This window comes from Perca fluviatilis, chromosome 5 (assembly GCF_010015445.1).
Source record: "Perca fluviatilis chromosome 5, GENO_Pfluv_1.0, whole genome shotgun sequence".
Lineage (NCBI taxonomy): Eukaryota > Metazoa > Chordata > Actinopteri > Perciformes > Percidae > Perca > Perca fluviatilis.
Window position 1 is genome coordinate 24,334,412 of NC_053116.1, and position 14,757 is coordinate 24,349,168.

The 14,757-nt window shown below is 39.1% G+C and overlaps 1 protein-coding gene across 1 annotated transcript; it reads right to left on the bottom strand.

Moving 5' to 3' along the window:
* Nucleotides 1-904: 904 nt before the first annotated feature.
* On the bottom strand, nt 905-5,028 carry masp2 (mannan-binding lectin serine peptidase 2). The gene is made up of 6 exons (XM_039799377.1): nt 4,946-5,028; nt 4,650-4,872; nt 4,389-4,566; nt 3,329-3,460; nt 1,715-1,911; nt 905-1,521 (listed from the first exon to the last, which is right to left on the bottom strand). Exons 1-6 carry the CDS (start codon nt 4,951-4,953, stop codon nt 1,360-1,362), a joined length of 900 nt encoding a protein of 299 aa, XP_039655311.1. The 5' UTR covers nt 4,954-5,028; the 3' UTR covers nt 905-1,359.
* Between the last annotated feature and the right edge of the window lie 9,729 nt (nt 5,029-14,757).

Below are 14,757 nucleotides of genomic sequence, written 5' to 3' on the forward strand. Positions count from 1 at the left end.
CAACATAACAGTGATGGGCATGTTAGCTATAAGCCTACTGGCTGCATGCTGCTGCTAGATATTTTCCAACTGTTGGTTAATGGGTTTCATGGTGTGCGTAATTCCTGTGGAAATGGCTCTGACTAGGCTGAACAGTTGGAATCGAGTGGGATATGGGAGCAGTCGGTTGCACATGTGTCACACTGTCTTGGTGGATTAGATTATGAGTAAAAAGTGCTCAAGTAACAACTGCAAGTTTGCTCTGTAAGTACCCTGTTGCCCTGAGGTCTGTCTGGGCATTTCATGCTGGAAGAACAAACCTTATCCCATGTGTTTAGATGACTTTCAGAGAACACATCTCCACCTAAGGCCTTGCTATTCTGTTGGGTTGCAAATGTCAAGGTGATGTATCGGTCAGTACATACCTTTCCTTGCCGAGTTGTGGTGGCTTTCAAAATACAAAGTACGTTAGCAGCATAACAGTTCAGTTAAAGTTAGCATAACTAGGTTTAAAAAAAATCAAACACTGCAGTAGCAGAAACATGAATCAACACAAGTGCGTTTCTTTCTCACATTCAGGCGTGCTCTTTTGCCCCACTTGTGGTCCACAGATGGAGGAAATGTTAGCGAGTGAATACAGAAGTGTCAAATAAGAGGCTATTTCATGGGACTGAAGAACCCTATAATGACTGTATTGATAGAGCGGTAGAGCTGCATAATGTATGAAGGTTAAACGACTAAGATGCGCCGCTTTCTCAGACCCAACTGACTGACTTCCAGAATACTGCACGGAATTGATTTGTTATTTCTGCCAGAGCATTAAAATGTGTTAATGTCCTTAGCTGGATAAGAGCAGAACAGTACTACTAAGAGTGAGGAATACTCACTCTTGTTTAATTAAAATGCTTGTCTGATCACATGTGGCTTCAGGTTGTATGTTATGGTTTATTAAACAGTATTTTAAAGAACTTTTTCATATCTAATATATATATACACATATATATATTCATAAGTCAAAGTGTCTTTTGAGTCTTCCTTAATTTGCATGTCAAGTAACAAAACAATAAAACGGCCCATGCAAAAGTGGTTAAGAGGATTGTGCTCTTGAGATTTTGGCATCATCTCACCAAACAAAGAAATAAAACAATGACAATTAGATTAGAAATTAGATGAAATCAATGAAATTGCTTGAACTTTTTGTAGCACCATTGTCACAATGTCATATAAAGTATCGTAAGGATAATGCTTCTGATAGCCTAATGCACAAACACAACATCCAAGCTTCACCAAAAACATTATGGTTGTGTTAAGTTGCCATAAAGACACTGTGCCAAATTTTCAGATAGCATAAACACATAAATTGTTCATGTCAACAAGCCATCAGGATTCAGCCTTGACGCTGGTATACTTGATCTTCCATCCCTTGTTTTTCCCACTAGGGTCGGATCTGAACGCAACATGCACTTGGTAACTTCCTGTGTCAATGCGACCCGGTGGCATTGATCCGCAGAAGGGTCCATAATCTTGTCCAGCTGTTGAAATCTTGTGAAAGGGGAACATCAAATAAGAAGATTCATTAAATGCCTGACTGATTTATGTCTAGCAAAACTTAATTATGCAGGAAACGGCATAGTATATCACCCAAGGAGGACAAGTCGGTAACAGACTGCCTCCTCAGGCATGAGCAGGAATACATTGCTTATTCATCTTCGTGCTCTAAAATCACATGACTAACCTTCAACATGTCGTACGGACAAGGGACATCCAAGTGTGCCTCTACGTCAAAGGGTTCCATGAAGTCCAAGATTATTCTGTAGCCCTCCGGCAGACGGATGGTGTGGTCACATTGACTCATTGAAGGGTAGGGGCCCGGGTAGCCCGGACTGGTCAGAACCCCTGAGAGTGAGGTCAACACTTGGCTGTGGCATGGCACTGTAGGGAAGACTCACACAGTCATTAAAATCCCACTTAAACATTTTTTTTAATTATTTTTTGGGGCGTTTCTCTTTATTAGATAGTGGATAGATATGAAAGTGTGAGAGAGATGGGGAATGACACACAGCAAAGGGCAGCAGGTCTGATTCGAACCCTGCGCCGCTGCAGGACTGCAGCCAACGTGGAGCGAATGCTCTTACTGGGTGAGCTAGAGGATGCCCCCAACTTAAACATTTTGAGGTGTGTTTAGATTAGATTCTGTCCAGTCCTCACTGTTTGAAGCCCTTGTTTGTTAATTTGAATACTGATGAGTATTATGATCTACCTGTACTTTTTTGTAGTTTTTTTGTTTAGAAGAAAATATATATTTTTAATGTCTATTGAGACATTTCCTGGCATCATAAATGATGGGATTCATTTTGGTTTGCAATATTGCCCCGGCAAGCGTGCAGATGTTGTCCCAGCCAAAAATAAATGAGTATCGCAAAGAGGCTGAGTTTCTGTAATTCATATAATTAGTACAATCTGTAGGCACATAATAATTTTTCCCAATTGATTGCATGATTTGTTTTGTCACCTTTTTTCTTCTGGCAAAGCATTATAATTTAAGGCACATCAACCTGTAATTGTGATTGATTACCTAGTGTCAGTACACTATTTGTGCTGCACACAGGTATCAATTTTTAATGCAATTTTGATGTTGCTTTTCCCTTAGGAATCGACAGTAATTAACCTTGCCTTACACCAGCTGGCAGAGATCAACTACTTTATGCATCAGTGTGCCTTTTCAGTCTGAAATGAGTTAGCATAGGCCAGCTATGATAGAATGAAATCCAATCTAGAACACTGTCAACTGTGCCCTGTGTGAAATGTCAGAAAATTGTAAACTGCAGGACTGTTAAATATTGCGAACATTTTGAAAGACAAATGGCCAACAATTATATAATATTCCAATAATTAGATTTATTACAAGTTTACAATATAGCAATCTGATCTCATGTTTCCATCCACACTTAAAAGTCTGAAATTAGCCACATTGATCAATTTCAACAACCCAATACCCACTGACAAATTGTGCCACCTGTAACCCTAACTTGCCCATTATTTGATTATATAATCAATAAAAGCTGATGAAATAAAGCATGTTGAAGCCAAATACATTAAATGGAAGTCAGTGCACACTCCTGGAATTTGTTTTTTCTTTATTGCCATTAATATCTGCTATCTGTCTGTTAGTGAGGAGCTGAGCACCAGTGTATTTAGCTTGAGAAACACAATATACTGAATTAAGAGAGATCAATATACAGTCAAACACTGTGTACCAAGCTCTTAACACTGAACCTCCCTATACAGCTTTTGACTCACTGAGCTTAGATGAACATGCCTCTCGAGCTTTACTCTGCATGGCTCTTACCTGTGCAGGATCTTTTGTTGTCATGGAGAAGGTACCCTTGTCTGCACGTGCAGTAATATCCACCGATGTAATTGTGGCAAAAATGATCACACACTCTTTCCCCATCTATCTTGGACAGACACTCGTTGATGTCTGTAAGAGAAAGAAAGGTTAGAGAGAGAAATACTACACAGTAAATGTGTATTTTTCTTACTTTAAATGGGGAAGGTGGAAGTGTTTTTATATGAATGTCTTGTTAATCCTAAATGTGACTCAGGGAACACAGTCAGATAATACAGATTCTTTTTTTTATTTGCAAATAACAATAATGCAAATACTTCTTCCTATTTATGACATACATTTAAACTGCCAATCTATGTTTAAAGGTCCCAACATATTATGCTCATTTTCAGGTTCATACTTGTATTTTGGGTTTCTACTAGAACATGTTTACATGTTTTAAAACATTTTCTCTTACTCTGTCTTAATATTCACATTCTCAGTTTTAGCACCTGTCTCTTTAAGCTCCCCTTCCTGAAAAAAATATATTCTGCTCTGATTGGTCAGCGTTTCCGAGATGCGGAAGAGTTTGCTCTGCCATTGCAGCCGGGGAATGACTGTAACGGAACTGGAGCGGCACTTTCTACCTACGGTATATACAGTATACGGGAGTATAGTTATGACATCACAACCAAACGGAAGTCTTAATGGCTTATTTAAAGGCACAATTTCTAAATATGGACAGTGTGCATTTGTGTTTTGATACTTTCACAGTATTTATATAGCACCTCAACCTGCTTTATAATTTAAAAAAAAGACACGAAAGTTATATGTAAATGAAGTGCTTTGTAGTAATTTATGTTGTACTTCATTAACATTGTGTGCCATTGTTTTATTACTACTGCATTTCTGTTGTTAATAGCCTCTTTCTGTCTAAATCTGGATTTTAAAACATTACTGTGCATACCTGATGATAAAATCCTGCTCTTATTCCTCTAGAACTTCCAATACACATTGCTACAATTACAGCAACCAAAAATGTATCTGCCTTCTGGCAACAAACGTCACTATTCTGAATCACCTTCTGAGGTGTAAAATGCTTGGAAGCCTGTGAATCGGCCCTCGTTAGAGTAGTCACTCCTAAAGACCACTGACATGAGGTTTCCGGCTGAAAGGATGATGGTGTTCCTTGGGGTGCTTTCATAGTTCTTCTCTTCCTCACCGCAGAACCGCAAGGTTTCATTCCCCTCTGTCAAAACCTGGTTTGACAAGGTCAGAGTCCTTTTAGTGAGCAAGCTACAGTATCGTGTGCAGATACAGGGAGTTACATTTTCTTTGTTACCTGGATGTAGTCATATTCACACTGGTTTGAGGGTTCCATGCTGAAGTGGCTGAAGTAGAGTTTGACCCTGTGGCCATCTGGGACAGTGATGTTCCACACTACGAGCTGGTTGTCAGGGTATGGCTGGGGGAAGTTAGGGGAGGTGAAGCTGCCATATAATCCTGTCATTATCACACTCAGCGAGACATGGAGGAGGGAAAATAGGACAAATACACAGCACCCACTAGGCAAAATTAGGTGTGATGGCAGCAGTTTCAAGGATTATTTAGCAAAAACAAATGCTAAGTGACACTCACCTGGTCATGTTGAGTTTGCAGTCCCCAGATATATTTGTGTGTTTTGGAACGGTTCACCCTCAGTGATCTGAGGGTAAATGAACCCAAGCCGACATTTAGATAAACAAAGTGAGACAGGCACATGATCAGTCTGTCATCATCCCCCACCTCCCCCGGTCACATAAATCTATCAAACTGATAAATGCCAGAATCATTTATATTCATTCTAATCTGTTAAACTATTTTTCTTATTGTCACCTCAAATTTCTACATGTGGGTAAATGACAGTTTGAAGAATATGACACTAACTACTATTACCTTGAGATTCATTGCAGAACAGAACACAGAAAGGAAGACGACAGCACTGACTTGGTTGCTCATATCAAACTAAATATAAAAAAAACACAATTTTCTATAGATTTTGTCACCTTTGATTGGTAAAATGTATTCATTGTGATTTTTAAATAGATTTTTTAAACATAAATTTCTTAAATTAAATTTTTTTTTTTATAAAAATGGAGATCACCTATAACTCGTATCACGCTATAGTACTGTGACAGTGATGCTGATCAGATCAGACTTATGCCGCTAATTATTTCAGACTCCGCTCCCATGATTGCTGAGCAGTAAAGCTGTTGAAGAAAAGCCTCAGAATAATAAATACACTGTACCCACAACATTTAACTGCCCAACCGTTTTTGTTTGCATGAGATTCGATTCAGGCAACAAGGGAAGGGCCCAAACGCAGACAGACAGGATCAGTTCAATGATTCATTGGCGAGATTGAAAAAAACTGGGCCAAAAGGCAGGGATCCAAACCGGGAGGGGGTTTAAACAGGCAAACTTATCAAAAAGGGTTAGGCAAAGAATCATAAATTCAAAGAACAGCCAGAAGATGCCACAAAGCAAGGACATGAGGCACATGGCAACTTTGCCAAACTGGCAAGGAGTGGGTGGAAAAGGGCCAGTTATATATTGCATGGCTGATGAGGAAAGTGGGTTCGAGGATGGCAGTTCTGGGGAGTGAGAGGAGAGAACCAGGCCAGGCAAAACAACCAACCAACTACAAAAGTCCTACCGACAAAAAGGCTCAGGAGGTCTTCCACTAATCACATGGTTGGCAGTTTGATCTCTGACCAGCCATGCTCTGTTGCCATTGGTGTTTAAGTGTGTGTGTGTGTGTGTGTGTGTGTGTGTGTGTGTGTGTGTGTGTGTGTGTGTGTGTGTGTGTGTGTGTGTGTGTGTGTGTGTGTGTGTGTGTGTGAATGGGTGAATGAGAGGCAAATTGTGAAGCACTTTGTCTGTAAAGCTACAAAAGCTCTTTATAAGTGCAGTCCATTTACCATTATTACTGGACGGAAACCGTCAGTGGTACATTAACAACAGTTTCCCAGTAAATTAAACCAGATTGCATCATGTTTTTGTTTTTTTACGTCTGCAAAATGCTGAATTCAAGGTCAGACTTCATTGTAAAGGCTTTTATAATGAGATAATTACAGAGCATTCCTGCTGTCTGTTTTTGATGGAATGTGGATATTGATGTTATTTAGAAGTGACAGGGCATTTTAACCAGTGACATGATAAGTAAGCTTGCGATAACCAACACCCATTCCCCCAACACTGAAGCACAAATGGCTGTATTTGAAGTGAATTACAGTAATTATCAACGTAAATGACCTCTCTGATGGAACTCTTTTTAAATGGTGCCATAACCTTTTCCTTTTGTGAGCTAGTGGTTGAGCCACTGTGGAGTCTATATTGATGGCAGATGTTCTCCTCTTGGATTTCTTCCAGCTGCCACTCAGGCATTGAAAAAAATAACACCCTCTGACACTGGACAAACAAAAAATTTAATAATTGTGGCGTTTATGCTCTATGCTACATTCAGACCTAGGGTCTCATTTCCATTGCCTTTGGGAGTGGAAATTAATTTCAAGCTTCTCGGCTTTATTTCCAGAGAACTCAGTGAGATCCTAAAGGTGAAAATAGAGAAAGATTCTGGGCTTTTCTCATTTGGCTTAACCTTCAAAGAGCTGCATCACCTTTAACAACACTGTAAACCTCTTGACAAACTCTTTTTGGCCTCAAGTGCATTTTGCACAATTGCTTTAAACATATTCCACCCAGTTTTAATATTTGGTACAGAGATGTCCTCTCTAAACTCCCTCATGAAAGAATATGTGCTGTTTCTTTCTTGGACATAATTGACCTTTACCAACAAAGTCAGGAGTAGCTCCTCTGCTACAACTTGGGCTCCTTGCGTGACGTAGAGAAGAGAATAAATTAGCAAAAGCTATAAACCAAGCGCATTCTACCTAGATTAAATAAACCCTGATAATAAGCAAATCTCCATATCTACACAATGGCTAATAAACTATTAAAATGGAATCATCATGGCTTTCAAACGAGCAAAGTGGCAGTTGGTCAAGGCCACACCCCCCCTCTCCACCTTGCCCCCCCCCCCCTCTCTCTCGTCCTCAATAGCTACAGACACAGAAATGGCACATACTAAGGAAAGCTCATTGTGGGACTGGCTCTAGTGGCTGCAATTCTGCACCAAGGCTGAATTTCGGCAAAGAGACTTCAGATACAGTATTAGGGGACCACTAAGGTCTATATAAAAGCATCCAAAGATCACCATGTCATGGGACCTTTAAACTAAACACACTCTAAACAGATTACTATGTTGTCATTTAAAGCACGGATCTTCAACAGGGGGTCCGGGGCCCCTAGGGGGTCCTCAGAGTCTATGCAGGGGGGGCTCCAAATTATTGTTAATTTTTGAAAGTTTTTTTTTCAAAGATTTGAAGTCTTAACATGAATCCAACATATTAGCAAATATAAATTCCCACTGATGATAGGCTTACTGGTCTATAGGCAAGATAGTCACTAAGGTAGCCATCCACAGATACAGTTAATCCTAAGGATTCACTGTGCCACATGTATTTTGAACATTAAAACATTATTTATAAAATCATGCCAACAATTAGTAGGCTATTTTAATAGCTTAGTATTCCATGCAAGAAAAGGTATAAAGGCTTTAGGCCGCCCTACACGTTATTGTAGGCCCAGTTTAATATTAAACTTCATACTATACAATATACGTAGTAGGGGGTCCCTGCTCCATCTCTCTTTCAGTTGAGGGGTCCTTGGCTTAAAAAACGTTGAAGACCCCTGATTTAAACGACTATACTAAATTGGGAGGAACAGATAATTAAACATACAAAGGTTTGGCAGTGGCACTTACAAATAGCTGCAAGCACACACAACAGCAACTGACAGCTTCTTCAAACTCCATATGAACTGTCTCTCCAACTGCGCAAACAGAACAACTAATAAGACCTGATTGTTAACTATCTCACAGAGTTGCTGCAGTGAGTCCTAAAAATGCTCCAACCTGATTGGTACTCAGTGATAGGTGATTATTAAGACTAACAGGGGCTGAGTGAATGTGCAAATAAGGGAATCTAGGAGCCTTTTCCATATGTTTTGTAAAAAAAAAAAAAAAAAAAGTAAAACATTTGTTGTCATGAAATGCATCTTTATTTTGAGTTGTCATCGTTCATGAATCCTATTTTGAATCACAAAATTGTCTCTTTAAGACTATTTGGTAATAGCTTTCTGAAAACCCCAGATATAATTTAAATTCAATTCAATTCAATTTTATTTATAATATTGAATCATAAGAAGAGTTATCTCAAGATACTTTACAGATAGAGTAGGTCTACACCACACTCTATAATTTACAAAGACCCAACAATTCCAGTAATTACCCCAAGAGCGTTTGTCACAAAATTACTGAAAAGTGCATTAAAACCAATCACTGCGAATGTTATCAAGAATAATTTATTTTTTAAAGGTTTGCCTTTGCTGAGGGTAACTTTCTAAATGGCATTGCAGGGATTGGCACTGAAATACCATGTCTGTAGTAATTAAAAGTTGCAGGGCAGCCAATCCTTTATAATGTGCTGCTTGTTTGCTTTATTGACACAAACGTTTTAGTAACCTATTCCTCTAAAATGCAGCTACAAACAGCAGCACCTTTTCCATTGCATGCTTTTTGTAGCTGCACAGCTTTATAACCTTTTTACACCCTAAGTTCCTGCCTTTCACACCCTTATGTTACACCTTAAGGTGTTAAAAACCTTTCATTTTATTGTTGCTAGCTGTGGACTGGAGGCAGTATTCAAGTGATAATAGCATAATCAATATATTAAACCTTAAATTTGAATTCTGGGCAACAGTGAAATGTTGAAGTCCATGAGGCAATATTATCGTATCCGAAAACAGAAAAAACAAATAAAATAAAAGACACAAAAAATTAAATACAAGGAATCAAACCCAATAATCCAGTGGTTCCCAACCTGGGATCCGGGCACCCCTTAGCGGGGCGGCAAAGATCACAGGGGGTGCGCAAGTCTTTATCTGGTTTAAGGTTGAGGTAAAAAAAAAAAAAAAATTGCACATGTTAAACAAATTATGATAATACACTCGAATATATAATGTATACAAAAGTCTGTATAAAAACTATACATTTTTGTTCTCGCTTAAAATTGTAGGCAGGCTACTTAGTAGGCCAAACCTCCGGGACCCCTTAACCTGGTTCCCTTGCTGTCATCAGGTCAGCTGCTAGCTGCTATCATCCTCGTTTTTCTTGCCGCCACGGCATCACTATTTAATGAATGAAACATGGCGGAGAAATGTAAAAGTGCTGATAACTCCTTTGTATCAAAAAAGAAAGTAACCGTACGTACACACCGCCGCCGACTTGAGCTTCTAAAGATACCGGAAGTCATTCATTTTCAATGGAAGCTGGCTTCTCGCAGCTGCAAGGAGCGTCAAATCTGTCGGCGTCGCGTTTTGGGCGTTTTGAGCGTCCAGAGCGTCAATCAGAAAGTTGAACTTTTGTCAACTTTATGGTAATGAGCTATGATGCGGTTCAGCGGCATTGTTCAGCGGCAAGCAGCGGCAAATGGCAGCAACCAGCTCAGCTTTTTTTAGACATAAGTGGGGGGGGCGCCAAGGAAAAAGGTTGGGAACCACTGCAATAATCGGAAAGTATTATTTTAGAAAAATATTGTCTCTCTTTAGGCCGAGAGACAGACTGACTTAAGTGACGATGTCATATGAAGACAAAACCTGGAGCTGCTCTATTATAGATGGTGAATAATGGAACAACTGCTGCTGATACAATGACAGCAGCAGTGGAGATTTTACTGGATATGAGGACATCTCCTGATTTGCAGCTGGGAGCCCTTTATTCAAATAAAAGTCACTTGGGTGGACGAAATGCCTCAAACTAAAGCCACAGACCTGTTCACTAATTAACTTTCAAAGAAATACTCCAAAAATGTTCACCCATGAGAGCACCATCAATTCAAATGTCCATGCTCTGATTTCCTGCAATAGAGGAACCTTTTCTGTCTTTCTATCCAAAACCAATAGCATAATGTGTGGTGGATTTTCCATTTAAAGAAGTTAGTTAACTTTTTTTTTTCAAAACTGTAATGTATTAAAAAGAGTCTTAGAGTCACAATAGCAGAATTTATAAATCCAGGATAACTGATAAAGCGAGGCTTGACCTAGTCTAATCTGTGCAGCCTGGCGTGGTGCGTTTCACGACGGCCATGATGAGGATAAGGAGGAGCGACTAGGTCGAGCCAGGCTGAAATAATTCGGATAGATGCGCGTTCACGGCTTTCCTTAACAGACCGCAAAGGATTTACTGATGCTAAAATGGAGAATACGCATTGTACACCTTATACAGAGTAAGCAGCAGCTTCTTGTGGAAATATACATTAACTGACCACTGCTCTGAATTGAAACCGTTATAATCATACCATTCAAGGATTAGGCTAATCATTTGCACAAATTAACAATTGTACTCTTTGCCTTAAAAGTAAGCGGAAGATAATGTTACACAGGAAATTTTCCATGAAGATCAATTTTCGACAACGCTAGAATATGGTGCGTAAATATCTCTTTCAATCTGTTTCGCCCTCTCTCTCATGGGCTAAAGTATAAATGACCTAAGTCATATTAGCTTCCACTGCTCGCTTTTAATGCAAAGTGTACAACTGTTCATTTTTGCAAATGACAAGTGACTCATTGAATGGTTTCAGTTAAGAGCAGTAGTTTGTAAATGTATATTTTTGGACTATCATTCATTCATTCAATTCTATTATCTGCCATGTTTTTTCTCTTTTTTTTTTTTTACAAAGGCAGAGTTTCCTTCTTTACATATTAAATGCTTTGCTCCCTCATATACAGTATATGGACATAGAAAAGAAAGACACTGAATAAATTGGACTCTAAAATCTACAAACTATAAAGATGATAAAGTGATAAATTCCATGCACACTACAAACATGAATGTAACAGAGTATATTCATGATTTTATTATGTTATTTCTCCCCATCAAAATATAAGGTCAAAAACCATTAAGGTGTCCTCTCCCTGTTGTTACATGAATGGACAGTAGCCTACAACACTATATAGTTACTGGTCCAGTGAACTAAGTCTATAATTTGGGAGGATTATACAATTACAGCAATATAGAGCAATGTTGTATTTTAATGCAGGCTGAGAACAAGGTAAAAACCATTACTGAGTGAACAGAAAAGGCCCCAGGATTAATAAATCCTGACTGTTAGCCTGGTCAGGAGCAGGCCAGCTGCACAGAATAAATCTCCATGGTAATTTATAATATTTGTTATCCAATTGCGTCAACTGTTTAGCTCGCCTCTGGCCCACCTATATCAGATACACCGATGTGATTGGTGCAGCATGGGTACAAGGGCATAGTTAATGAGCATCATTACTGAATGCCAGAGTGACTGGCTGAGCAAATTCAAATTGTGCTCTCGTGAGAACTTTCCAGGGTAACTTAGGTTGCCTCTGCTTGTGTGAAACTTGTAAAAAAAAAGCTTAGAGTCAAGGCTAAATTGAGCCAGGATAACTTAATCGACTATCTAGGTTTTGTGAAATAGCCCTCCATAGTTGTGTGGTGTTGTTGTTGTTGTTGTTATTGTTGATGATCAGATACTTTTTTTGATGCAACATTGATGAGTTAGCATTTGCACCTGCAATAGCCAGAATCTGAATGTTAATAGCTTCATGTAGATGTTTCCTGTGTTACCTGAAGAGCTTAACCTAAATCAAGCAACTCTGAATCCCATCCCAAAGCAAAAACATTCATTATAAAGGCTTCAGGGTACATATGAAAATTGTTGTAGAGTTGTAGTAGTGTGATTGTGCATGTACCATAGATAATTCACACACACACACACACACACACACACACACACACACACACACACACACACACACACACACACACACACACACACACACACACACACACACACACACACACACACACACACACACACACACACACAGAGCTGAGCATTCACTCAAAACGTGCGGAAACACAAGGCACAGGGCGTTTTGATTTCAACATGATCAAATCTTGAAGGTCCATGTGCGCAAGACAGACACTGTCCTCACAGCGCTGTTTCACCTGCTTGCTGTGCCATGCCTTAATGAATTGCTTCCTTATAAGAAGTCAGTCAGTCATTAAATAAAGGATAGGCCACCTGAGATCAACTGAAAAGACAAAAGGACAGTAGCTAGTTGTATCTGGAGAGTTAACAAAAGGCAGTGATGGAGGATGCAGGAAGAGAGAGAGCTTCAAATCAATGTGGAAGAAGATGCTGGAAGAAAACAAAAAAAGGAAAGTTTCTTTCATTTTTTTCTCATTTTGCACTATTTACACATCTCTCTGAACATCTTGTGTTTGGAAAAAAAGTAAACTCCCAGACATGCTAACACACTTTGTAAGTGTATTTACCCTCTCTACGACATCATTCTGCCATCCTCATCCTCTTTCTCTTCTTCCTTTCCACTGGCTGCAATCACAGTAGCACTCAACCATGCACCCACATTCTGTAAACTGTAATTAAGGACTTGAATAAGTGTGGAAGTGTCATTTTAGCTGAACACAGAGGAACAATGTAGAGTTAATCCACTGTAATTTGCTCGTCCACTGTAGTTATATGCAGATACGATAGGGTTTAGGCTTCCATAGTACACTATCTCCTGCAAATTAAAGACGGTTTAAAAGCAGCGCAGGCCAAGATGTCTCTTAGTGTCAGATACTTATTTATCACTGTCTGAACTTTTAATGCAGAAATGTAAAATGTTTCTGGCAGGAACACCCACATTTAATTCACAAAATAGAAAAAATAGGTTTCAAATGTCACTTCTGGCCGTTCCAGGAACTCACTCTGCTGCTGCCTCGAGGCCAGATGTTCACGAGCCAAAAGACACAGAATTGATTGAATGCCGTCAATATATATTAATATTTTTCTTTGTTCTGTGGGGAGCAGCAGGTTTTCGTTTAATGTTTCCATTAACACTGCCATTGTTATTGCTTATTGTGCGTGGGCACAGAGAATATATTAAATACACCTGGAAATGCCCTCATAGCGATTTCTTGCCAAAGACTCGCTTCAATTTCCTGCATGTTTTTCAGCAGCGAGAGCTGTCTTTAGGGGTGGTTTTAGAGAAAATGACATAAGTAAAATTGGGACTTGCAAAGAAAAAATGCTATTGGTGCTGTGCTGTCATCTTGGTTGAGGCAATCAATGTTCAAGGAGAATACAGAGGGGAAAATCTGCCCAAATTATCTGACAAAATGATATTCAATGAAAATTGCCAGCATTTACAAATATATAATCTCAATGAATCACGATTGTTCGGCTTGTGAAATTTTATTTAGAAATTACATTTTTACTTTCTTGTTATTTTTGGTTCTAACGTAACAAGACAAAACAAATTTCCTTGTTTAGTGATGGTGGTGCATGCTAGTGAATGCTGCACATTGTTTTTGTAAAAACCACCACCTTTTAGTAAATGTGGTTATTTTGTTATAATTATTGTATGGAATATTGTTCCAATACACCTCTATTCATAAACAATTATTGGGGGGGAAATATTTTAAGGGTTGCAAGACCTGCTGCATTTACTACAAAGTGTCCCAAACGCTAGTGTTCAGTGTATAATTTATTGCTCATCCTGGTTCCCAGCATCCCCAGATGCTAATTATAAATAATGTCTCCTGATGAATTGATGTTGAGCCTTTTTGTGCTGGATTTCATTCCTGACGTCAGGCCCATTACTCTTTCGATTTGGCACCGGCATGGCTCTTTTTCACAGATAACAAATACGGTCATTTCCTTGCTAATTCAAACAGGCTCCAGCTTTAGCAATTCAGTGGACTGCCATAAGGCAGTAAAGCATTCAGTGACGTTGGTACGAACAAGCAATGATGAGAAATGGCACACAGGTGCTGCTTTCGGCCCTGAATCCTTTCCTTCATTAGGGTGTCTCAGCGCCACCGCGCATTTCCCTTCATTATGTTTCAAACAGCTCTCCTTTACAAAACTACTGAATTACAATTTAAGGCTAGGGGAGAATTTGTAACTTGCTCACCCAACTTAACTTTCACAAGTCAGAAAATGCCTCAAAGAAAAAAATGACTCACCTCTTATTAGGTTCTTGGTAAGTCTGCAAGTGATCAGCAGGGATTATTTCTTTTGATAACATAATACATCGACTCATATATTACAATATATAAATATGAAACTAGATAACAGTGCTGACAGGCCATGACTCAATAACTCCAGTAGAAATATTAATGGTGGGTTATTTCTTGTACAATTGATTAAACATTTTCGGGTCTGTTAGGCTTGAGAAAAATGATGGTCAGCCTGAACATTAAACATGGATTTCCGATATGAGTAATGGCATGACTCTTTCGTCGGCAGCAG

Coding starts and splice junctions, on each gene's coding strand:
- masp2 (XM_039799377.1), bottom strand. Junction 4,567..4,649: donor GTGAATATGACTACATCCAG/GTAACAAAGAAA, acceptor TTGTCAAACCAG/GTTTTGACAGAGGGGAATGA. Junction 1,912..3,328: donor CAACAAAAGATCCTGCACAG/GTAAGAGCCATG, acceptor TCTTCCCTACAG/TGCCATGCCACAGCCAAGTG.